Here is a 24,342-nt window from a genome sequence, read left to right as displayed (position 1 = left end):
TGACCTTCTCCTCCCACCTAAATGTTCCCAAGCATAGAAATATAATTGCTTAATGTTGACAGTTTAAGAGCTTTAGAAAACAAAGAGTTTGAAAAGAAAATTCTCAAGAGAGAACAAAGAAGTTGTCAGGCAAGCACGAAGAAAAAACTCTTCCATTTTATAGTTTTTTTACCTTATGCTTTTCTTCTTCTTCATGTTATTTTATAAAACTTTTTTTATAAAAATTAAGGTAACTCTCTATTTCACTAATTATTAAACTTAGGTATTTTTTTAATACTACTAAAATATGATAGACTACGCGCAATGCACAAAAAAATACAAGAAATAAGAAAATTTGTATAAATCAACATATTCAAAAAATATATTAAACTAAAATTAGTATACATATCAATTAAAAAAATGATAAATATAAAAATAATATAGGGCAAGATAAATGCCAACACAGAAGCATGACAATGTGTGTGTGTGTTCGCTGGTAATATAATATATAAATGGATATTCTCTTTTTGTGTGCACATTTCGTTTTACTCTTTTGTCTCGCTCATGTAACCAACAATAAAATTGTCATGCCATAACCAACTATGCATACGAGATAAAAGAAGTGGTCACACACATACAAACATTTAACTGTTATTTCAATGTCACTCATCATGACTATATTTTCTCACTTCTTCAACTTAATTTTATTCTTTCGTTTGTCTTCACCTTTGCACCTTTCTCCATCAGAAACAATTTTTCTATTAACTTATCCCTTCATCCTTTGACTATTGAATTTTCCTTTTTTAGTTGTATCGTTGTTTGCAGCCAACTCGATCTTCAACTCAATTTGCTGACTTGAACATGCTATGTATGTCAGCTATATGTAAGACATCATCTTGCCCCTTCACTTGAGCAACTTGCTTCAATATTGTTTTATATTTTTCAACCCCTCTTTTCTACAACAAATGAATAGAAAAACTCATTTTTTTTTGTTTATTTTTTAATGTTGTAGGAACCAATTTTGTTTATCTTTTTTAATGGTTAACATGTGCAATTTTGTTTATGATGGTTCAATGTTGTTTCAAGTATTCCATCTAATCACATTCAATCTTTTTTATTTTCACCTTTTAATTTATCCTCACTTCCTTCTTAATTTATATTCAGGCTATTTGTTTAGCCTTTGGATGTGAGATTTTTTCCACACAATATGATATAATTTCTTTTAATTGTTTATGTATGTGTTTTAATTTTTTTTTTCTAATATTTTATTTGCATTTTAGGTTTATCACAACTCCATAACTTCAAAAGGGTTGTTTAAGCAATTCATTTATTTATTTTTTTTATCTTATTTTGGGGTAACTTTAATTTTTAAGAAATTCATTTATTTATTTTTATCTTATTTATCTCTCAATCTTATTCTTCCCATTAATCCACCATAGTAATTCATTTCAAATATATTGTCAACCTTCTTTTTTTATCTTTTTATATTCTTTATTAATTTTTTTACATTGATTTATGATTTTTTTTCTTTCTTTAATAGGTGATATAAAATATGAATAATTTAAATACTCAACAATCAAGAGAACAAACAACATATAGAAAAACATGGAGGAAAATTACAAGAAATAAAAGACAAATAATATTATGGAACAAAAACAAATGAATTATCTAAAAGACGATGAAATTGTAAAAAAGCATAAGCAACACAATTAATATGACAAATAACAGTACAATGACATTGACAATTAACCAACAACTGACCCGTCAACGAATTATCAACAATTTGGTACGAGTATCAAAACATTTAAAGTAATATGAATTTTATAATTTTGTTACCTTCAGATATTTATTTTAGGTGTATTGTATGTATTAATGATTAATCATATGTAATTTTCTTTTTTAAATTTCACTTCATATTTTTTCTTTAATTCAAATAATGAATTTTTATACAATTGTTAAATAATTATTTGATTGATTTAGGTTTAAATTTAAAAAATAGTTAATTATAATTTTAGTGGATACAATTTTGTCACATCTTCATAGTTTGATCTTATAATTTTCTTTATTGAAAGTTTTAAATAATCATATCACAAAAATGAAAATAACAGATACAATGTAAAATAAAATGAAATAACACAAAAATAATTTACAATTTCACATTTTTTTAAATAATAAAAACCCAAATTTTTGCTCAAAAGATAGGTGATTCAATTACATAATAGTAACACCACTTTGCCCATTTTCTTTTATTGCATCATTCCCTCTTCTAAAATCACCTTATTTTATTACACCCCTAACTTCTCTTTTTTATAATAAGTTAAATACTTCTAATTCATAATTCTCTCTCCTATGGTCTTCTCTCTCTTCACTTGTTAACAAACTAACTCTTGTACTGAAACTAAAACTGATTTTAAGTTACATACTTGAATTTAACGTGACTACATTCAATTAAAAAAGAAAAAAAACTCCAATCAATTATGCATATAACCAATTTTATATGTTTTAAATCAACAAAGTGACATGTAGAAAAATAAAAACCAAATTCATTAATTTGTATGCTTGCTTTTTTATACTTTTATTATTTTCTAAAAAAATAAAAACAAAATTTCATAAAAAAAAAACAAGTGTAATATTTTTTAAACTAATCATGTATTCAATTAAAAGACTAACATATATTACATTAGGAGATGAAAGGGCACACACAGCGTAAAATAAAATGAAATAGCACAAAAGTGATTCACAATTTCATGGGTTTATTTTTTTAAAATAACAAAAACCACAGGCTGAATATACCGTTAATTTGACCAACGCCAAATAAGTAGTTGGTACATATTATATGGTCATTCACATAATTTAAAAACTCATTTTAGTTATATATGTAAAATTGGTAATTTTAAAAGTAAAACTGATTTTAAATAATTATTCATTTTAAATATTTGTTAACCTATACCAAGTAACCGTTCATTTTAAATAAAATCCTGAAATAAAAAATAATTTTTAAAATAAGACAAAAATATATCTTTAATTTGATTTTTTTTTAAAAGATTCACTTGAATAACAAAACCATAAGAAATTAGAGACAGAGAATTTGGAAAAAAATGAAACAAAAGTTATATTCAACATTAGAAAATAAAGACTGAAAAACAATATAATTTTCAAAAAAATTTAAAAGTTATTTTATTCAATAGTAAATTTTTAAAATCAAAATTTAAACCATAAATATTTTTAAAACAACAAATAATTTTAGAATTACCATGTATGTTTGCATCAAGGCACTCGCACATTATTATAATAGGAAAAAACTAAAGTGAATATAAATATACTTAAAATTTCATAAAATTAAAAAGCAGACATTGTGTGTTATTATTTTTTTTTGTTATTGTGTTGTGTGTTGTACAATAATGATACTAAGATATTAAAAAATATATATTACTTTTAACAAAAATAAAATGCGATACTGAAATCAAGTACGGACGCACAGCCACCACACGACAATGTATATGTTTACGGTAATTATATATAAAAGCAACGGGATATTTTGGTGTATACATTTTTATACATATTTTATATCAAAATTATCAAACTCAAGAGTTTATGCAGCTCATGAGAATTTTATAAATTTGACTCATAAAATTAACTCGTAGATTGTAAGAGTGTATTTCATGTAAAAATAATAACAAAATATCTATAAATAACATATTAATTAAAAAATTTAACAATATAATAAAACAAAATAATAAATCATAAAATTTAGAATATTTAAATAATCAAGTCTAGTAATAATACATCATTACTAGATAATAACTCATTAAATTGTTGAATGCTAAACAGACAAAAAATAATAAAAAATAACTTACATTTTGATCTAATTTTTTTTAACTTGCTAACTGGTTGACTCGTTGATAAACTCAATAATCAATTCATAAAGGATTCATAAACTCATAAAAATTAATAAGTTAATTCGAAAGTTTTGATGACCATGCTTATGACAACATATGCAAGTTACTATGCCATCTTTACAAACTACCCACTATTATATAATCTCCATTATTTTTCTCTTTATTAAAAAAATAGATATATGATGAGACACAAAGAGTCTATTTTTCCCTACGGTACAATAAATGCAACACAACAATTTATATTTTAAAAGAAAAAAGCCAAATTATAAACTCACATTAAAAGAAGACCTATTAAAAAAAAGAGCTATTTTTAAATTTTTAAGAAAATAAATCATTATGTTATCCACTAAGGATGCAATAAATGCTGATCAATACTAGATTATTCCATTAACATGTAAGTTACCAAATTACCACTATTTTGAGCGGAAAAAAAACTATACCAATATACATTACTTTTATAATATAAAGATTGATTTAAAAATTATTTCAATTTTTTTTAAATGTGCTACGTCATAAAAAAATAAGTACATTAATATAATATGAGAAATGTTAATAAATGTACTAAAGATACGAATTAAGGATTGAGATGTGTAAAATTATAATGTTTATAATTTTTTTTGTTCTCCTATATTTTTCATATTAAATATTTTTTCTTTTTAGCAAGATCCCATAGAATATTTACAATATTTCGAGTCATTATCTAAATATAATTGCTCTATGCCCGTTAATCGTTATTTTGCCCATTGACAATTCCCAATTTATTACCATCGGTTATTTTGAATCTACAACGGCTATTTTATTCTCCATGGTTAAAATCCAAAAACCGGCTTAAAAAAAATTGACAGTTGAGGCGAAACCTATTTAAATGTTCCCTCTCATCTCGTTCTCATTCACACTCATCCTACACACGTAAAGAGGTAGAGAGCGAGGGAGAGACAAGTTCTACCCAAGGGGATCATACTTGGATTCAATTCAAGACCAAACAAGAGTTTTCCCAATGGCATCAAGAGGTATTATCATATTGATGTCTTTTTTGAATCGTTGTGTATACTGTGTGATGCGATGCTCAGTGCTAGTTTCTTTTAATTTGTTTTTTTTCCTCTCAAAATAAGATTGAATGAATCTTTCTTGTTTGACCCTTTGGTTTCTTGGTTCGAATTTTCTTTTAAGTTGGATCTTTGGGTTTCTGAGTTTGCTTTCTTTTGTATTAAATGAAAACATGAAAAAAGTCTCTTTTTTGCTGCTTTTTCTTTCTCTTTTTTGCTGCTTTTTTTTCGCAATCTTTTCCTCATTTTCTTCTTTCTTAACCAACCAACAAACTTTATATGTCATCTTTTTTGTTGTTGAAACTATCTGTGTGTTTAGATCATAAGCTATCTTCACCTTTTTCAATGAGCGGCTTTTTTTCCTTCTTTTTTTTTTTTTTGCAATTCACTAGGTGAAGCAGTAGTATGGGGAGGAAAACAGCAGAAGAAGAAGAAGGGTATAGCGGTTGGAAGGAACCGCAAGATATTAGGTGATATTGGGAATTTAGTCAACCGCCCCATCACAAGGTTTTTTTTTTTTCTTTTCTCTCTCTCTCATTCTCAGACACTCACTCACTCACTCAATGTTAAAAGTAACATTCTTATGATCCTTTTAGGAGTTTTTCTGCTCAAATTCTTGCCAAAGTACAAGCAGCAGCCAAGAATAACAAGGTGAACTACTACTCTTTATATATTACCTCATTTTACTACTGTTTTGGCAAATCGTTCAATATAGTTTTGAATTATCTTGTAAGGCCATGATTGTTTTTTTGTATGTTTTGAAATTGCAGAAACAGGCTTCTGTCAAGGTAAAACCAAAGGCTGAGGAAGTGATTGACATTGAAGCTGGTCCAGACAAGGAGGTCCAGAAAAACAAGAACAAGGAATCACGCGCTTCTACTTCAGTTCTCACAGCTCGAAGCAACGTGAGTTGAGATAAATGATAATAGAAATAAAATGTAAAAAAAGAACCTTCTGTGTTTATCTGAACCCAACCATGCTATGTTGTATGCCAGTATATATGCTTCTTTTCTTCACAAGAAGTTATTGTGATGTTATATTGCAGGCAGCATGTGACATAACAAACAAACCAAGGGAGCAGATTATTGACATTGACGCTTCTGATTCTGACAATGAGCTTGCTGCTGTGGAGTATATTGATGACATTTGCAAGTTCTATAAGCTAGTTGAGGTACAAACATGATTCCTTTCATTGCTATTTTTTACTTTTTGTTGTGTTTGATGTGATGACATTCTAATTTGTGAATGCCCATTAATTTGATGCATGAAGAACGAGAACCACCCTCATGACTACATAGACTCACAACCTGAGATAGATCAGAGGTCGAGAGCTATTCTAGTTAATTGGCTGATAGATGTCCACACCAACCTTGACCTTTCACTTGAGACCATTTACCTGACCATCAACATAATTGATCGGTTCCTAGCTGTTAAGACAGTTCCAAGGTTGGAAATGCAATTGGTTGGCATCAGTGCCATGCTGATGGCATCCAAATATGAAGAAATTTGGACTCTTGAGGTATATATATTTGTTGCTAACTTGCTACCTAGAAGACGTGTTCATTGATGTATTATGAATGCATTTTAATATGTTAGCGGTTTCAGTTTTTTAATTCATAGTTTAGCCTTTTGAAAACAATATACTAGCCAGCATAAACAACAACATCTCTAACAGCAAAGACCTTAGTAAATTGATTATTTATATAATTGTTTACTTGCTTTTAAAATGCACGGAAGCATCAATGTCACCCGTGAGGATGCACATGTATCGTACTAGTTTTCAATGAATGTTAAGGCAATGACACTTGTCTTGAATTGCAGGTTGATGAATTAGTCCGCCTCACAGATTATACTCATGAACAGGTTCTGGTCATGGAGAAAACCATATTGAATAAGCTGGAATGGAATTTGACTGTGCCAACAACTTTTGTTTTCCTGGTTCGTTTCATCAAGGCATCAGTCCCAGATCAGGAGGTGAGTGAGTGTGAGTGAGACCTTTTTTTTTCTTTTCAAATCTCTTAAATTATGATTCCCTCTTTGCTGATGTCTTGTCTGAATTTATTTCTTAATTTCTGCAATTGCAGTTAGAAAACATGGCACATTTTCTGTCTGAGTTGGGAATGATGCACTATGCCACCTTAAAGTACTTCCCATCAATGGTTGCTGCCTCAGCAGTGTTTGCAGCTAGATGCACTCTGAATAAGGCTCCCCTTTGGACTGAGACACTTAAGCTGCACACTGGTTATTCACAAGGACAACTTATGTATGTGAAATTGAATGGGTCTTTTGCTAATATTATTTGGATTTTACAATTTATTATTATCATTCAATTGTTGTCTAAATTAATTCTATTTTACTTTGTTGGTTGCAAACATATACAGGGATTGTGCTAGATTATTGGTGAGCTTCCACTCCATGGCTGGGAATGGAGAGGAGAAGGTTGTGTACATAAAGTATTCTGATCCTGAGAAAGGAGCTGTTGCTATGCTTCCACCAGCTAAAAATCTTATGCCTGAAGGTTCTGACTCTCAGTAGAGTTTAATGAAACAAAGGGAGAAGCAGGGATAGAGTATTATGCCATAGACCATAATCATTTGTCTTTGTTTTCCATAATTTGTTCATAAGCCGTAGACCATAGTTTACAAATCTAATTTATAAAAGTTTCAAGTTTTCCACTTATCAATTCCTTCATCGCCTTTATGGCTAAAGATTCATTGTTGAAAAAACATATATATTGTTAAAACTGATCGCTAACATATGTTTCATGCTGCCAACACGACATTAAAACATCTTGAAGAAGATAGGGTAGTAGTGTTGAGCCCGAGTTGAGGCTTAGGTAACAGTTTCAAAACAATATTCTCATTAAAATGTTTCAAGTATTTAGTTAATCCTTGGAGATACTTGAAGCAAAAAGCACTATTAGGTGGTTGCATATTTCAACAATAAGAACATTTTAAGGGTCTTTGGAAAACATTTTTAAGTAATTTATATTTCATTTGCTACAAATCTCTATTTGATTTAAAAATTCTTCAAAGGAGTCTACAAAATATACACCGTTTACTAGTATTTTGGCGGTGGCATGTAATTATTTATACTTATATTTTTGTGGTATATATAATTTAATAGCTTTAGGAGTATACCACCATGTGCGTATAATACTAAACTTAGTTAAATTTAGCTTTGGTACATCCTCTCTTTCTTTTCCTTTTTTTTCTAGTTTCTAATATGAAAAAAATAAGATTATTGTTCTAATAATTATTAATATTATTGATATAATAAAAAATCGAAAAGGTCTTGTATCGTACAAAAATTTTTCCCAAAAATTATGATTTTTGTTAAAAAAAAAAATTCTCCCTAAAATTGTGATTTCTCGGAACTCTAGAACTTTGGACTTAAGAAAATATTTATAGTAATTTGGAATTTAGGTTTTTTAGAATATTTCTTTTACTTATTTAAATTTTTTTAAAATTTTGGCCAAAAATAAATTAAATTAGTATAGTAATTTAAATTGTAAAATCTTTATTATCAAGTGTGTATATCAATTGGCCAAAATTATTTTAATTTAATAATAGTCTTAAATTCAAATTTTGAGGATGTGATTGTGCTTTTTTAAATGATTTAGTCTTGTTTCAATCTTTTTTTAAAATATGTTTTTCGTCCATGCAAATATTAAAATATTTAAAATTCATTCTTGTAAAAAAAATTATATGTTTTTCGTTTTCGTAAAATGAAAATGTGTTTTTTTTTTCAAATTGAACAAAATTAGATACATGTGATATTTTTTTAATTTAAATTTTAATATATAATTTTTGGGTTAAAAACTGTCATAAATTACAACAAAAAATTTCTGTAGGATTTTTTTTGAAATAAAAACCTTCCCAAACATAGCAGCCATATAGTTAAAAGTTCCCTGCAAGTTCAGCTCTACCCTCTCAGATCATAAGACCCTGAAGCAGATAACCAAATAAATAACCCCTTTTTCAACATATAGCAACATACATTATAGTTATTAATCCTTTCTCAACCAGTCTGCATCTCATTACAAGAACACGATTTACAAATTGCAATCAAATTTGATGCTCTATTGCACTGTTGGGACAGTCTAAGGTTACTTCGTAAAGCAGCATTAGTCGTTATTCTAGTGCTCACCAAATGTCTGATAAAAGTTCTGTAAGAACCAACCAGCATCATGCCCCCATTCACAACACCCTATAGACTCCTTTGACAACACCCTGTAAGAACCCACCGTGGCATCAACACATTCTTTTCCTATTCTTCTACCTCCAAAACCATGGAAACAAAAACTTGACAAAAACGTAAACAACAAAAATCTTGGAACCTTTCGGAGAGACACCGGACGACAGCGACCCGAGCGGTGGAGGGAGAATAGGACGAAGCGTGCAGCGCGCGCCACCGCCACAGACCACTACCATCAACCATCAACCTTCTGCCGCTTAAGCCGACAAGGGAGTGATACGTATTGTGCAACCCAGCACGTAGGTTCTATTAAAGCATAGCGACCAAAAGTCACAACACATTTTAATTTTTTAGGATAAAAAATAAAATATTTTTATAGGACTAAAAATAAACTTTAATATTTTAGAAGGAGTAAAAATATATTTCAGTTTTTTTTTATCAATATAAGCCTTGTTTCAATTTTTTGATAACTTTATGTCATTTTTATATGAGTGTAATGTCTATATACTAATAGTGTAAAATAATTTTATATTATTATTCAATCACAAATTATTATTTAAATTATTTTAAGATAATTATTTTAAAAATCAATAAATTTATCATATATGATAAATTGTGATTGAATAATTATGTAAAACTTTTTACATTATCGTGTATAACTTTTTTTCTCTTTTTATATACATTTTTAGATCTTAGTTAGATGTATCATCCATTACCATTTAATTTTTAATTTGTCAAATGTTAATAATAAGTAGCGTTACGAGTTGAAAGAAATATTTTAATTGGAATGTGGAAAATTGTGTAGTCTACAACTTTTTTTTATATTTTCCTATGATTTTAACAATACATACTTTCTTATTTTAATTCATTAATCAATGTTCTTAGGTTAGCAAGACCTTTTTAATTTGTATAGTATGTTAATGTGTTAGCATGAATGGGTTCCTATGCCTAAGGGTGGAAAAAATGGGTTGAAGTTGTTGGACCAATCTATTTTAATCCTTTTTTTACATATCAGGTTAGAATTTTTAATTTGTCATGGCAGTCAAAAAATAGATTGAGAGAGAAATGAGATTGATAATTCGTCAATTTATTTTTTATTAAAAAATAATTTAATATTTATTTTGATATTTTATACATATTTATTAATTTTTAATTAGTTTATTATTTAAAATAAATTATTATTTAAAATTTAAGATAAGACGGAGTTAAAGGTTCTAATCTATCTATTTATTATATATAAAAAGATTTATTTGGACGGACAGGTGACATATCTTCATTAGCTTATTTACGGCTAATTTTTATCTAATTCTTTCTTAACATTTTTTCTTGTAAGAACTTTGAATGCTTTTGTTAGATAGGCGCTACACTTCATGTAAATGATTGAAACTTTTTTTTATATACTTTTTATTCTTTTATTTCTTATAATCTATTTACTATCATATTAAAAAATGTATTTGAACTAACACATGACATATCTTCATTAACATATTTTTCTGCTAATTTTTGTCTAATTTCCGCCTGTCGTGTCTCTCTCAGTTGAACAATTCTTTGACCCCTATTTTCTAACTAAATGCCCAGCCTTTTTAATTCTTTTTTTTTTTTAACATCTTTTCTACTAAAAACTCTGTGTGCTTTTGGATAGACTTTATTTTTTATTTTTACTCTTTTATTTCTTATAATCTATTTACTATATATAAAAAATGTTTTTGGGCAGCACCTAATATATCCTCATTTGTTTAGTGAGTGTTTGGTTTGATCGTTTTTTGTTTTCATTTTTACTGAAAATAGAAAATAGTGATAAAAATACGTTTGGTTGAAGTAAAAATATTTTCTCAAACGAACTAAAAACTAGAAATACTAAAATCTCTTTTTCAGTTGAAACCCGAAATTTCATTTTGGGTAAAATGAAAACGTAGTGGAGAGGAATGCAATTTTAAGCAAATCTAAAAATATATTTTATTTTTAAAACACATAGTGTTTTTATTTCTTAAAAATAAAAAACAAGAAGTCAAACCAGACATATTTTCAGAATTCTAATTTTTTGAAAATAAAAACAATTTTCAAAAAATAAAAACAAAAAGCAGAAAATGAAAATACAAACCAAACACATCCTTACTTTCTCCCTGATTTTTGTCAGATTTCCGTTGGTCCTGTCCCTCTAGTTTCGGCAATTCTTTCTTTATTTTTTTTAACTAAATGCCCGCCACTTTTAATTCTTTTTAAACATTTTTTATACTCTGGATGCTTGGGCGCTACATTTCACGTAAACAACTGTAACTTCAATGAATTATTTTTCATTTTTACCATTTCTTGCACACTTTTTTAAAAACAAACTGACATTTTGATAATTTTATAAAAATAATATTATCTCAAAAAAAAATTTTCAGTAAAATTTAATTAATTTTAACCGCATTAAATTTAAGACATGCATTTTTTAGCAAACTAAATATTAAAAAAAATAATAATATATTAATATATGCATTTAGTCTAATTATTGTATTAATGTAATATTAAAAATAAAATTAGCATCAAAATAATTTTGTAAAATATTTTTTCACCTTATAGTGATAAATACATTTTTAGAAAAACTGTGACTTGTTTCTTTCTCAACATATATTGGGAAGGAATTATGTTTATTTTATTTAGCATTAGTGTGATAGTCTTTTTGAGATTTTTTAAGCACAATTGAACAAATAAGAATGTAATTACAAAAATAAATAGGAATTTCTCACATAACACATTTAATTGTGACTATTTTTTTTTATCAATGTTAATCGTTAATTTTGATTAAATTTTAGATTAAAAATTTGTCTATATGCATTCATGGGTTGAGGATATTAAACTCACTGATCTTTTAATTAAAATTATTAAATAAAAACTAATTTGCCGGATGCAAAAATTAGAAAGACATCTTATTGCCCGTGACAATTTTGTTTATTTATTTATTATTTTCCTTTTATTATTTTTTTGCCCATTTCCCCATTTCCATTACCATTGGAATATTTTGGGGTTTCCGCTGGCACCCCTTGTTTTTTGAATCTCAAACGGCTATATTTTTATTCTCCATATCCATCGTCAGATGAGTGTAATATCCAACGGTTCAGATGTGGTTAAGAAAAATTGACCGTTGAAGGGAGAAGCGTCGCGTCCTTCTGCTTCAAAAGAGAAGGCTATATTTCACTGTCCCTCTCATCTCATTCTCATTCTCATTCGCACTCATCATTCGCATAGAGAGAGAGAGAGAGAGAGAGAGAGAGAGGGGGGGTTCTTCTACACAGATTTGTTTGATTTCAATTCAAGACCAAAGAAGAATCTCTCACAAATGGCGTCAAGAATTGTTCAACAACAACAAGCCAGAGGTATTATGCTTTTGAATCCTTGTATTTTTCTGAGTGTCTGCTTCTTGTTTTTATCAAAATATTGAGTCTTTTGTTGTCTGATCTTCTGGTGTGTTGTTTCAAGTTTTGCTTTAAAAGTTGGATCTTGGGGATTCTGGTTTGGTTTCTTTTGTAAATGGATGAAAATAAGAAAATTAGTGTTTTGGATTCAAAATCTGTTTGAATAACAGGCAAGTTTCAATTTTCATGGGTTTTGGTTACTCGCCAATCTTTTCAGATCAAAAGGGTCTCTCTTGTTTTTCTTTTTGATGGATTTTTTTAAAGGCCAATGTTAGTGGTTTATTTGTGTTAGTGGGAGAGGTTCGAATCCACGACCTCTCCCTTATAACTCCTCTTTTTGTTGGATTTATCCTAAGTGTTGCATTTGAATCTGTGTGTTTAGATCGAATTCATTCTATCACCTTCTTTTTAATGGGTGACTTTGTTGCAATTGATAGGTGAAGCAGTAGTAGGGGGAGGAAAACAACAGAAGAAGAACGGTGTTGCTGATGGAAGGAACCGCAAAGCATTGGGTGACATTGGGAATTTGGCCAATGTAAGAGGCGTTGTTGATGCCAAACCAAATCGCCCCATCACAAGGTTCTATCCTCTCCCTCGTTCTCTTTGTTTCATTTCTCTTTTTTTTTCTCTCTCACCCCATAAATATTAATGTGATAATTCTTAAGATTTTTTTCAGGAGTTTTGGTGCACAATTACTTGCCAATGCACAAGCAGCAGCAGCTGCTGATAATAGCAAGGTGAACTTTATGCCACTTTCTTTCATTTTACTTTGGATAATAACATGTTTTGGGGAATCCGTTACAAAAATAACATTTGAACGAGACTTTTGCTTTTGCATTAATTTAGTTTTTATCCTTTTAGATTTGCATTGGAATATGTGCTTGTGACATTTCCAACTGCAAACCAAACATGGGTGCTTAATTATATGTTATCAAGTTATGACTGGTTTTTATTTTGGAATTGTAGAGACAAGCATGTGCTAATGTGGCTGGTCCTCCTGCCGTTGCTAATGAAGGAGTTGCGGTGGCCAAAAGAGCGGCCCCCAAACCGGTTTCGAAGAAAGTGATCGTAAAACCTAAGCCTTCTGAGAAAGTCACTGACATTGATGCTAGTCCAGATAAGAAGGAGGTCCTGAAAGACAAGAAGAAGGAAGGAGATGCCAACCCCAAGAAGAAATCGCAACACACTCTTACTTCAGTGCTCACTGCTAGGAGCAAGGTAGATAAGAGATAATAGAAATGAAAGGAAAAATAGAAAACCCCTTTTGTCTGTTTGAAGTTTAATGCTATGTTGTATCACCCACCTGTATGATATTATTAATTTATTAGTAGTAGTATTATTCGTTCCTCCTTTTGATGTTGTTGTGATGTTATATTGCAGGCAGCATGTGGCATAACAAACAAACCAAAGGAACAGATTATTGACATTGATGCTTCTGATGTTGACAATGAGCTTGCTGCTGTGGAGTACATTGATGACATTTACAAGTTCTACAAACTTGTTGAGGTATCAAACATGGTTTCTATTAGGTTTTTTGTGTATTGTGTTTGATTGTTGGCATTCTAATATTTTGTGAATGTGGATTTTGATTTATGAAGAACGAGAGCCGCCCCCACGACTATATTGGTTCACAGCCTGAGATAAATGAGAGGATGAGAGCTATTCTGGTTGATTGGCTGATAGATGTTCACACCAAGTTTGAACTTTCACTTGAGACCCTTTACTTGACCATCAATATAATTGATCGGTTTTTAGCAGTTAAGACAGTTCCAAGGAGGGAACTGCAATTGGTTGGCATCAGTGCCATGCTGATGGCATCCAAATATGAAGAAATCTGGCCCCCTGAGGTATATATATTCGTTGCTACTTGCTGCTGCTATGTTGATCTATTCATGGCCTATTCAATGAATGACAAGGGAATAATAACAATAATAACAACACTTGAATTGTATTGAATTGCAGGTTAATGACTTTGTCTGCCTCTCAGATAGGGCTTACACTCATGAACATATACTAACCATGGAGAAAACCATATTGAACAAGCTGGAATGGACTTTGACTGTGCCAACACCTTTAGTTTTCCTTGTTCGTTTTATCAAGGCATCAGTCCCAGATCAGGAGGTGAATGTTGTTGTGGTGGTGACCTTTTATTTTTTTCTTCAATTTTTTTTTTATAATGTGATACTTGCTTTAGTTTTTCATTTAAATTTAATTAGTGTATTGTCTGAATTTATTTATTAATTTCTGTAATTGCAGTTGGACAACATGGCTCATTTCCTGTCTGAGTTGGGAATGATGAACTACGCAACCTTAATGTACTGCCCGTCAATGGTTGCTGCCTCAGCAGTGCTTGCAGCAAGATGCACTCTGAACAAGGCTCCTTTTTGGAATGAGACACTTAAGCTGCACACTGGTTACTCACAAGAGCAACTCATGTATGTGTAAATATTATATGATGATCATATATGATTTCATTTCAGCCTTGTTTATTTGGACTTTATTACTATTCATTATTTTCAATCATCAATAGTTGTTTAAATTCTAATTCTAGTTGGCTCTGTTGGTTGCAAACAGGGATTGTGCTAGACTATTGGTGGGGTTCCACTCCACTCTTGAGAATGGAAAGCTTAGGGTTGTGTACAGAAAATATTCTGACCCTCAGAAGGGTGCTGTTGCTGTGCTCCCACCCGCTAAATTTCTTCTGCCTGAAGGTTCTGCTTCCCAACATAGTTAAAAAGAAGAAAAGGGAGAGGAGTAGTCTTTTATGATTTTCAGCAAATAATCATTTGTATTTTTTTTCTTCATAAGGTACAAGAATTGATTTTTATATAAGATGCAAGTTTGTCACTTGCCAATTGTCACAGCATCAAACTTTTATTTGGGGTTCACGTTCTCTGAGTGTAGTGTGCAACCAGGTTGCAGTTATATATACAAAGAAAGTCCATTGTTAAAACTTTTTGATGCTGTTGCGACCAAAACATACTGTTTCTTACAACACAATTTTTGAAATTGCTTACTACAACCAACATCTGCTAAAACTTATTCAGATTGCTATGTTTACGGCCCTCATGGAAATAGCATAGAATTTCATCTCCTAAAAATGAGTATTTAGTTTAAAATCAATACATTTAGGGAGCGCACTTGTTTAAATATTCCAATAGAATGTTGGATGTAAGTAAAAAATGTATTCATTATCCTGTTGTTGGGTCTATGTCAATGCAGACTTTCTTTTGATAAATTCATGAAAAATATATTAGGTGTAAAATTAATTAAACGAAAGATGAATTTTTTCATATAGAAGATTAAAATGAAAGGTAAAAAATGAAAATTTTCTTATAAGAAGTATCTATAAATAAATATACAAGAGACCATGCATGTTTCGATGATATTATCTGTTTTTTTTTAATTTTATTTTATATTCTAAAATACCCCAATTCTCTCTCAATTTTACGTTTCAATTTGACAGATTTTATGAAAAGTAATTATGCCTCTTAATATATTATAAAAAAATAATTTTAATAACATATACAGAAATTTTAGTTTATTGGCTATGCATTGTCTAGTTGTTTTTATATTTTTAATCAGTTATAAATGATCAAATATATGATTATTGAGGTATTTATTTTTCATAAATGAGGTAATTATTGTAAAAAATAATAAACTTATAATTTTTAATTAAATGATGCACAGACATTATGGATTAGAACATTAATTCTATGAAAGAAAATATTTTATTTGTCAAAAATAAAAAGCAAAAAAAAAAAAAGAAAATAGGCGGGCAATGAAAACAGAAAGAAGAATTTTGATAATCAATGTCCTTAATATAGTGTCCTTAATATATTAATTAAACAACCAAAGACAAAATAACTAATGAAAAAATCAAGAGCATAAAAAAAATTATGAATAACATACATTTTAATAAAAATATTTATTCAGTTTCTTAATCAATATGACAATTACACTTGTTCTGATTTGTCAAATGAGCAAAAAAAAATGGATGTAAATAGCATCTCCAGACTCCAATAGGACCCCAAACCACCCAAACATTGGTGTTTGGCCCAAAGAAACACGAGCGCCAACATTCACTAAAGTCTAAAACGGTAAAAACCCTCTCTGCTGAAAGCTGAAAGCTGAAAGGGGTTTTGCGTTAGGAATTAGGATCCGCTCGTTCTCTCTGCTTCAGTAGGATCAAACAATGCCTTCTTCGAGTTCGAATTCAAAGCAGAAAAAGAAGCAATCCAAAGTTTTGCAGAAGCACTCATCATTGTCATCCAATGGCACTACCTCGCCTTCCAAAACGCTCCAACCTTCCGAACTCACCTCTTTCTGCGAAGAAGCTTCTCGAAAGTTCTCTTCTCTCATCGCTAAATCCGCCTTCGTCGCCGAACTCACCCACGTCGACGACACCGTCCCCGTTTCTAACAGAATCTGGCTCTCCGCACCTTCCATGCTCTCCCTCTCTTTCTCCCCCGCTTCCACTGTCTCGGTAATCACCACCATCATATCTTCATTCTTTCTCATTTCTCTATTTTAGGTTTACTTACTTACTCATCGCAATTGCTTTCTCATGTCTCTCTTTATGTTGTTCAATTTTTATTTTTTTTAAGAATTAATGTTAATATCAGTTTCTTTATTTATTTTTTTGGTGCTCATAGTTTCGTGTTGCGAGATTGGATTCTTTGTGACGTTGGTATGCTTATTTCACAGTTTTGATTGATTTGCAGGTGTCTATTCCATCTTCCGGGGAGAAAAGTTCGCAATTGCATAGCTTTCCCCTTGCTTCGTTAGCTGATGAATGTGAAAAATTCTATGAATTGGAAAGTAGCAAGGCCTTCGATGATTATGCGGGAAACTACTTTGTGCTTGCAACAGTGTTTCCTTCTAGTAAGGTTTGCCTTGCTACTATTCTTTTCGTTTGAGCAAATTACAGCAACACTCCATGAGGTTTTGTGTAATTAGACAAGCATCCCTACTTTTTTAACTATTACTTTCACCTCCCTTGTAGAGGGTGTTTGTGTAAGGTTTGAGAGGTGTTAGTGTAATGTTTTCAAACTTAAAGGGGATTAGTGTAGGAAAATAAAGAAGAGTGGAGTGATGTGTAATTTGATAAAAGCTCAGGGGGTGTTGCTTTAATTTGCTCTTTTATTTTTTATAAACTCTATTTGAAGGATTATGATCCTTCTACGCGCGCGTGTGTGTATGTTAGTTCTTAGAAATAGAATATAGCCAATTTATGGTTTTAGTGTCCTTATAAAAGGTAGGTCTTGTCTGATGCGTATTTTATTACATAGGTTTTGAAGAATGGAGTACGCCTGTCTTCAAACCTTTATTATGCCATGGGGTGTCCTCCTTTGGGCACAAGTGTGTTTGTTCATCCAATACAGAAAAGTCTTGCAAATGGGAGCAATGAACAACATTCTACAGAAAATAATTGTCTGCCTATATATAATTGCAAGGAATTGTATCTTCAGTTGGTTCCTTCTAAGAATGGGCTGCCATTGAAATTTAATAACTTTCCCTCATCGGGCATGTCTAAGGTGAAATCCCATGTCCAATCTGAGAATGATATCATTGCATCTCCTGCAACGCCTTCGAATGGATCAAAGTTTTCTAATGCTATTGGGATGTCTTCTCCACTATTTGATGATTCAGCGTCTAGTGTGCCAAATCTGAATAGTCAATCGTTGAATTCATTTGATGTTAGCTTAGCATTACGGGATGAAAGTTCTAAAGAAATACTACTGACGGGTGCAAAACCATGGTTATATTCTCGCTCTTTACTTCTAGGGAATCTTGTCAATGTCCCAATGCTATCAGAGTTGTGCTTTTTCCAAGTGATAGGAGCTAAGAAGCAGCCAGTTACCAAATCTGATCATTGTCCATCAAATGGAAACAGTGATTTATATCCTGAGGATTCTGATATAGCAGAGAGTGTAAATCAGGCTTTCACTGTTAACGATGAAACAAAGGTGTTTTTATCTCTGCCATCAAATGCAGCATCCGAAGAGCCAATTCAAAGGGATATACCTTGTGTGAAACTAGAACACAAAGTTGCTAATGCTAGTTTACATGATAAAATCTCTAAATTGGGTGGTCTATCCAAAGAATATACACTTCTAAAAGATATAATTTCTTCATCTGTGAGCGATGCTTTATCAAGGTTGGTCTTGTCTGATGCATATTTTCATGTTTGTGTATGACATTTAATGTTGAATACTTTTATTTGTTTGTTTCCTTGCCATAGATTGTGTGTTGTTCTATGCATAATTTTATCTTTTGTTGGATTCAAGTAGTGCTGCTGACTGTTAATTAAAGTTCCTGCCTGCCTGCCGCAAACTGATTATTTTTGGTGGATTCATATTATATTTGAGATGAAGGCTTGATATTTTCTTTATTTGAATTTTATGTTGTATTTGTCTGATTAGGATAGATCCCTTATAGTTTCATAAGGAAATGGAAAAATGGTTTAGAATTTAGAGTTTTGATCATAATTCTTCTCTAGCAGTAGTTTTTGAAGAGATAGTTCAAGTGGCAGTCTCTTGTGTTGTGCTTATTGGATTTAATTTGCATATATTATCATTTTTTTAAATGTTATATGATTCAGTTAATTCTTTGTTTTATTGTTTTGTCAATTTATTGGAGGCATGGATTTTGACAATTTTTTGCTGCAAGCATTTATATCAGTTTATGCCTGCTAATGATTGAATTTGTAGTTTGAACTTTGAAGTACTTACCTCAATGATCATAGTTGTATGTCCTCACATACTAATATGCATGTGTACATGCAATTCTGCATGCTTATGCTTCTTTTTCCTTTTTTCCAAATTGTAGTTTTGGTTTAAGAACCACAAGAGGTGTCCTTCTTCATGGTCCACCTGGTACAGGAAAGACTTCCCTGGCTCAATTATGTGCTCATGATGTTGGGGTCAAATTTTTCCCAATAAATGGACCTGAGATTGTTACCCAATATTATGGGGAAAGTGAGCAACAATTGCATGAACTTTTTGATTCAGCCATTCAAGCTGCACCTGCCGTGGTCAGATTTTTTTCTCTCAAAATATTGTTTCAGTTATTTCCATTTTGTGTTTGACTGAAATAATGTTTATATGAGCTACATATCACAAGATAGTTGTTGAAGTTTTTCATTACAGTTTTAGACCTTTAGCAGTAAACCTTAGCATGTGCAATAGTGCAATTACGCATGTAGGTACTTGTGATTTCATTTCTGTTGCTTTCATACCCCTTTTCATATTTATGATACAACTAATGCATTTACAAAGAGACCCTTTTCTTAAAGCATTCTGGCATAATATCTTTAATATGGCATATGTGGTGCTGACTTTGTGGAGTCACCGAAACACTTATGAGGCTTCATGAAATATATAAGAATTTTGCTTCTGGAATGTTGGTCTTAATGAATCAAGTGAAATCTTAAAGGAGGTACAATACAAAGATAACTGAAGTTTCTGAGGCATTCAATTACATAAGTTGTTAATTGTGGGAATTGGTAAGATTTGAAGGCAATAGGATTATAGAATTGTATATAATGAAAAATTAAGCATTATTTTCTCATTTAGTGCCCTGGTTTTTATTTCAAATTCTGGTTGAATTTTGGTGAAAAAATTATGGATAATATTTTTGTTTAATTTACTGAGAATAGTTCCACTTATTTTAAACCTGATGTTTTTTATGTTCAAAAGTTCTTCTGAATGGCTGAATGTGTGGTTTCTGTTATGTACAGGTATTCATTGATGAATTAGATGCAATTGCCCCTGCAAGGAAAGATGGAGGTGAAGAGCTATCTCAAAGATTGGTTGCAACTTTATTAAATCTGGTGGATGGAATTAGTAGAAGTGAAGGGTTACTTGTAATTGCTGCCACTAACCGGCCTGACCATATTGAGCCAGCTCTCAGACGACCGGGAAGATTTGACAAGGAAATTGAAATTGGTATGAACTAAACTAGAATGTACACATGCAGTATGTGCTTTTTTTTTTGGGAGGTGGTGGGGGGGATAATCACCACATGCTTTGTTGTGCAACTTTTGTGAATCGTGAAATGGAAAATTAGAATAGCAATTTGATCCTTAATGCTTGAAAATCATTAATGCCGCAACTGTGTAGTTGATTTGCATGTTCATGAGTGACTTTTACTTGTAAAATAATGTTAGTCTGAAGCATGCATTTTACGTAATAGATCAATTTTTCTGTTTTAAATTCTTCAAGGGATTCACAGAAGAACTCATTTACTATACAACTTCACCTAAAAAATCCATATGCAGGTGTGCCATCACCCAACCAACGTTCGGATATTTTGCTCACTCTTCTCAGTGAAATGGATCACTCTCTCGCGGAGTTGCAAATTGAAAACCTTGCCACCGTCACTCATGGTTTTGTGGGTGCTGATCTAGCTGCACTTTGCAATGAGGCAGCCTTGATTTGCCTACGGCGTTATGCTAATTTTAAGAAGACTTATGATTCTTGTTCTGATTATATAACAGAGCAACCTGCTCTGATGAATGGTGCAACAAACTCAATAGATCATTCAGGTGATGCAACTTCATCTGTTTCAGATATGTCAGTGGCCTCCAGTCGTGTATTACCTTCCTGCATGATTGGAATGACTTCTGAAGCTATGGAAATAATTCCTGATAGTGGCGAAGAAGAGCAGATTTTGAAAGTAAGCTTTGAAGATTTTCAGAAGGCTAGGATGAAAATAAGACCTAGTGCCATGAGAGAGGTATGGTTAATGCTGTGAGTAGGATTTTGCAAATCGGTTTTTAATAAAATATATTATCTAAGCCAAAATCTGTCTTATTTATTTTGGCTTATATTGGTGTTCCCAAATATTTCGTTAATCCTATCATGCTTCATATAATGATTACCTTAGTTGCCTTAATGCATAACCTGGCTCATTAAAATTACTTGTACAAGGAATGCCATCTCTAATCAACGCCCCCATTCAACTGTGATTTGTTATTGGTTGTAATCAGTATAGTTAGTTTACAAGGTTGAAGTATAGGCTCACATCTATGGAATTTCTGTCAAATAAATTGATATTCTCTTTGTATTTTCTTTTTCCCACACTTTAGTTGATACAAACTACTGTTGAGGAACTTATAATCACGAGGCATTGCTCTATAGTGAGATCTGATGTTCTGTTCATGTAAGGTTGTTGTTTATAACATGATTAGATAACAAGGCATTGCACTACAGATCAGAATTTTCTACGTCAATTTTTTTGTGAAAATAGATTATGAAGCATAATACTGTGGTTGCCAAATTTTTACTTTAGGTAATCCTTGAGGTTCCAAAGGTTAATTGGGAAGATGTTGGTGGTCAAAAGGAGGTCAAAGCTCAATTGATGGAAGCGGTTGAATGGCCACAAAAACACCATGATGCATTCAATCGTATTGGGACTCGCCCTCCTACCGGTGTATTGATGTTTGGGCCTCCAGGTTGTAGTAAAACCCTCATGGCACGTGCAGTTGCTTCTGAAGCAGGGCTGAACTTTCTAGCAGTCAAGGGTCCTGAACTCTTCAGCAAATGGGTTGGTGAATCTGAGAAGGCTGTCAGATCATTATTTGCAAAAGCAAGGGCCAATGCCCCATCAATAGTATTTTTTGATGAAATAGATAGTCTTGCTGTAACTCGTGGGAAGGAAAGTGATGGTGTTTCAGTATCAGATAGGGTCATGAGTCAACTTCTTGTTGAGTTGGATGGTTAGTGATGAATCTTGAGCAGTGGAAATGTGAATTACTTATATATACATATTGCTTAAGATGTAAGATAACTACTGATAAACTGCTTGGGGCTCATTCAACTTGTGTATGGCTCCAACATGTTGGTTTGATATCTGTTGGCCAGAAAATGAAATTTTGGAAGTTATTTTTTTAACTTTGGACTGAGATCATTTTTTTTTTACAAAAACTTTATTTGTGTCAGGTCTGCATCAAAGAGTTAATGTCACCGTCATAGCTGCTACAAATAGGCCAGACAAGATTGACCCTGCCCTTTTAAGGCCAGGTATTCTCTCTCTTCTGTTATTCTCCGTGTCTCTTTTCCATCCAGATACATGAAGGTGGCTGAGTTGTATAAATAGCTTAAGTTTCAAATGACTGATGTAAGATATTTACAGGACGCTTTGACCGTCTGCTATATGTTGGACCTCCAAATGAGGTGGACAGGGAAGAGATATTTCGCATACATCTGCGTAAAATCCCGTGTGGTTCTGATGTTAGCCTTAAAGAACTAGCTCGACTCACAGATGGTTGTACAGGGGCTGACATATCATTGATATGTCGGGAGGCAGCTGTTGCAGCAATTGAGGTTTGTCTGTCAACATGACTTCTGGTGGATGTTTTGTCACTTGTCACAAAGTAAAATTTGTTGTGATGTTATGTTACCAGGAGAGCCTTGATGCTTCAGTTATAACAATGGAGCATTTAAAGATGGCAATCAAACAGATCCAGCCATCAGAAGTTCACTCCTACCAAAAGCTGTCAACAAAATTTCAAAGAGCCGTCCGCTGCTGTGATATAAAGGATGAATTCAATGATATGCCGTGCGACAGTAGATCTACTCAGTTCAGCATTTGGTAAACATTTCTTATTTCACTTTGTGATATTCAGAATGCCTTTGTTTCTTTTGGGACTGCAAGGTGGAATTAGAAATTCTGAATGTGTTTGTTGATCCCAGATGACATCTGATTTTATTTACACCTTCAGCTGTTACTAAATTATCTTTTTTTTTTTTATTTTTAATTTCTCTGAACAAGCAGGAAGTTCATAAAATCTTACACATTGTAAAATCGTTCCTCTATCAGATTCCATTTGTCATCTTTAATTTGAGAACTGCTCCAGGTAGTTAACAACAGTCCTCAGGGAACTATTATGTTTGTCATATTCCAGTGACTGGGCTCATGTGCATTACATGGGGATCATCTGCCCTGCCAACTGGCTAGATTGAGCCCTTATTTAAAGTACGAGTGCAGTATCTGTGAAGCACTAGTAATGGGGATCAATGTCTTCACCCACAGAGTAAGAGAAAAATGTGTAATTGCCCAAATTTGTGCTGAAACCCCTTGGCTGAATCATGGTCAGCCTTTCCGTTGAAAGATGAAAATATTTTGAGAATGATTACTAATGTGGTCTCACGTGAGTTTTGCTTGCGTGTTACTTTTGAAGGTGAGAGATAGCAGTGTTGTATGAGGAACTCTGCCATCCATATCTGTGCGCCATTTTCAACAATTTTCTCTAGGTCTCGGCTTCACAAGTTTGTAGTTGTACACAAAATCATAAATTATCAAGTTTGTTGATAAAACTTACATAGCTTGAGGATTATGTACAGTATATTAGCACAGAGAGCAACGTATATACTGATTACTCATGTTTTGGCAAATTCAATGCGTTATGCTGTACTCCTCGAGTTATTTGAACACTCAACTTGTAATATCACAGAAGTTGTAGATGAAATTTATTGACTAGAAGATGATAACACGATTTTAGATCGAATGTTTTTTTAGCGAATTGTTCAAAAGCTTCTCTGAAAAGTTGATTTTGTTAGCTTTTGTAGTTACTGCATTGGGCTCAATGAATCTACTCATTGAAATGCACAAGAGATTTTTTTTCCTACATTTTTCAAGAAAATCTATTTCTCCTCTCAAAATTATTTCTCTACCCCGTATCCTTAGTCATGAATGATGCCTACTTGTTGGTACGAGATATTTTTTGGTCAATGGGGCTTTTGTGCACGAGATTAATAATTTTTTTGTGTTTGATTATTTATCTTTTGCCACGTGTTTTCAGCGAGATTTGAATTTTCT

At 31.7% G+C, this 24,342-nt stretch overlaps 3 protein-coding genes and 1 long non-coding RNA gene across 6 annotated transcripts; 3 read left to right on the top strand and 1 right to left on the bottom strand.

Moving 5' to 3' along the window:
* Positions 1-4,778: 4,778 nt before the first annotated feature.
* On the top strand, positions 4,779-7,607 carry LOC100789141 (G2/mitotic-specific cyclin S13-7). Its single transcript, XM_003520433.4, has 9 exons — positions 4,779-4,888; positions 5,317-5,431; positions 5,521-5,575; positions 5,695-5,829; positions 5,970-6,095; positions 6,195-6,443; positions 6,746-6,898; positions 7,009-7,187; positions 7,306-7,607. Exons 1-9 carry the CDS (start codon positions 4,876-4,878, stop codon positions 7,457-7,459), a joined length of 1,179 nt encoding a protein of 392 aa, XP_003520481.1. The 5' UTR covers positions 4,779-4,875; the 3' UTR covers positions 7,460-7,607.
* A 1,293-nt stretch (positions 7,608-8,900) lies between these two features.
* LOC113001164 (uncharacterized) lies at positions 8,901-9,429 on the bottom strand. Its single transcript, XR_003266497.2, has 2 exons — positions 9,264-9,429; positions 8,901-9,156 (listed from the first exon to the last, which is right to left on the bottom strand). It is a non-coding gene; the product is annotated as an uncharacterized lncRNA (long non-coding RNA).
* Positions 9,430-12,409: 2,980 nt separating this feature from the next.
* Positions 12,410-15,448, top strand: CYCB1;1 (G2/mitotic-specific cyclin S13-6). The gene is given in 9 exon segments (NM_001249184.2): positions 12,410-12,480; positions 12,957-13,098; positions 13,196-13,256; positions 13,486-13,737; positions 13,900-14,025; positions 14,118-14,366; positions 14,482-14,640; positions 14,776-14,954; positions 15,094-15,448. Coding segments are annotated over 9 exon segments (1,365 nt in total). The 5' UTR covers positions 12,410-12,443; the 3' UTR covers positions 15,254-15,448.
* Positions 15,449-16,552: 1,104 nt separating this feature from the next.
* On the top strand, positions 16,553-23,992 carry LOC100788600 (calmodulin-interacting protein 111). 3 transcript variants are annotated; one of them, XM_041014010.1, is made up of 11 exons: positions 16,553-17,005; positions 17,244-17,408; positions 17,811-18,679; positions 19,351-19,555; positions 20,261-20,468; positions 20,801-21,258; positions 21,814-22,240; positions 22,464-22,544; positions 22,657-22,847; positions 22,928-23,115; positions 23,429-23,992. In XM_041014010.1, the coding sequence occupies exons 1-11, from the start codon at positions 16,715-16,717 to the stop codon at positions 23,484-23,486; spliced, it is 3,141 nt and encodes a 1,046-aa protein (XP_040869944.1). In that variant the 5' UTR covers positions 16,553-16,714; the 3' UTR covers positions 23,487-23,992. The 3 variants fall into 3 exon arrangements, with proteins under 3 accessions (XP_040869944.1, XP_003520480.1, XP_040869945.1); XM_003520432.5 differs by having other exon boundaries at positions 16,555-17,005; positions 23,299-23,992; XM_041014011.1 differs by lacking the exon at positions 16,553-17,005 and having other exon boundaries at positions 17,267-17,403.
* The last annotated feature ends 350 nt before the right edge of the window (positions 23,993-24,342 follow it).

This window comes from Glycine max, chromosome 3, assembly GCF_000004515.6.
Source record: "Glycine max cultivar Williams 82 chromosome 3, Glycine_max_v4.0, whole genome shotgun sequence".
NCBI lineage: Eukaryota > Viridiplantae > Streptophyta > Magnoliopsida > Fabales > Fabaceae > Glycine > Glycine max.
This window is presented reverse-complemented; position numbering and strand designations above follow the sequence as displayed.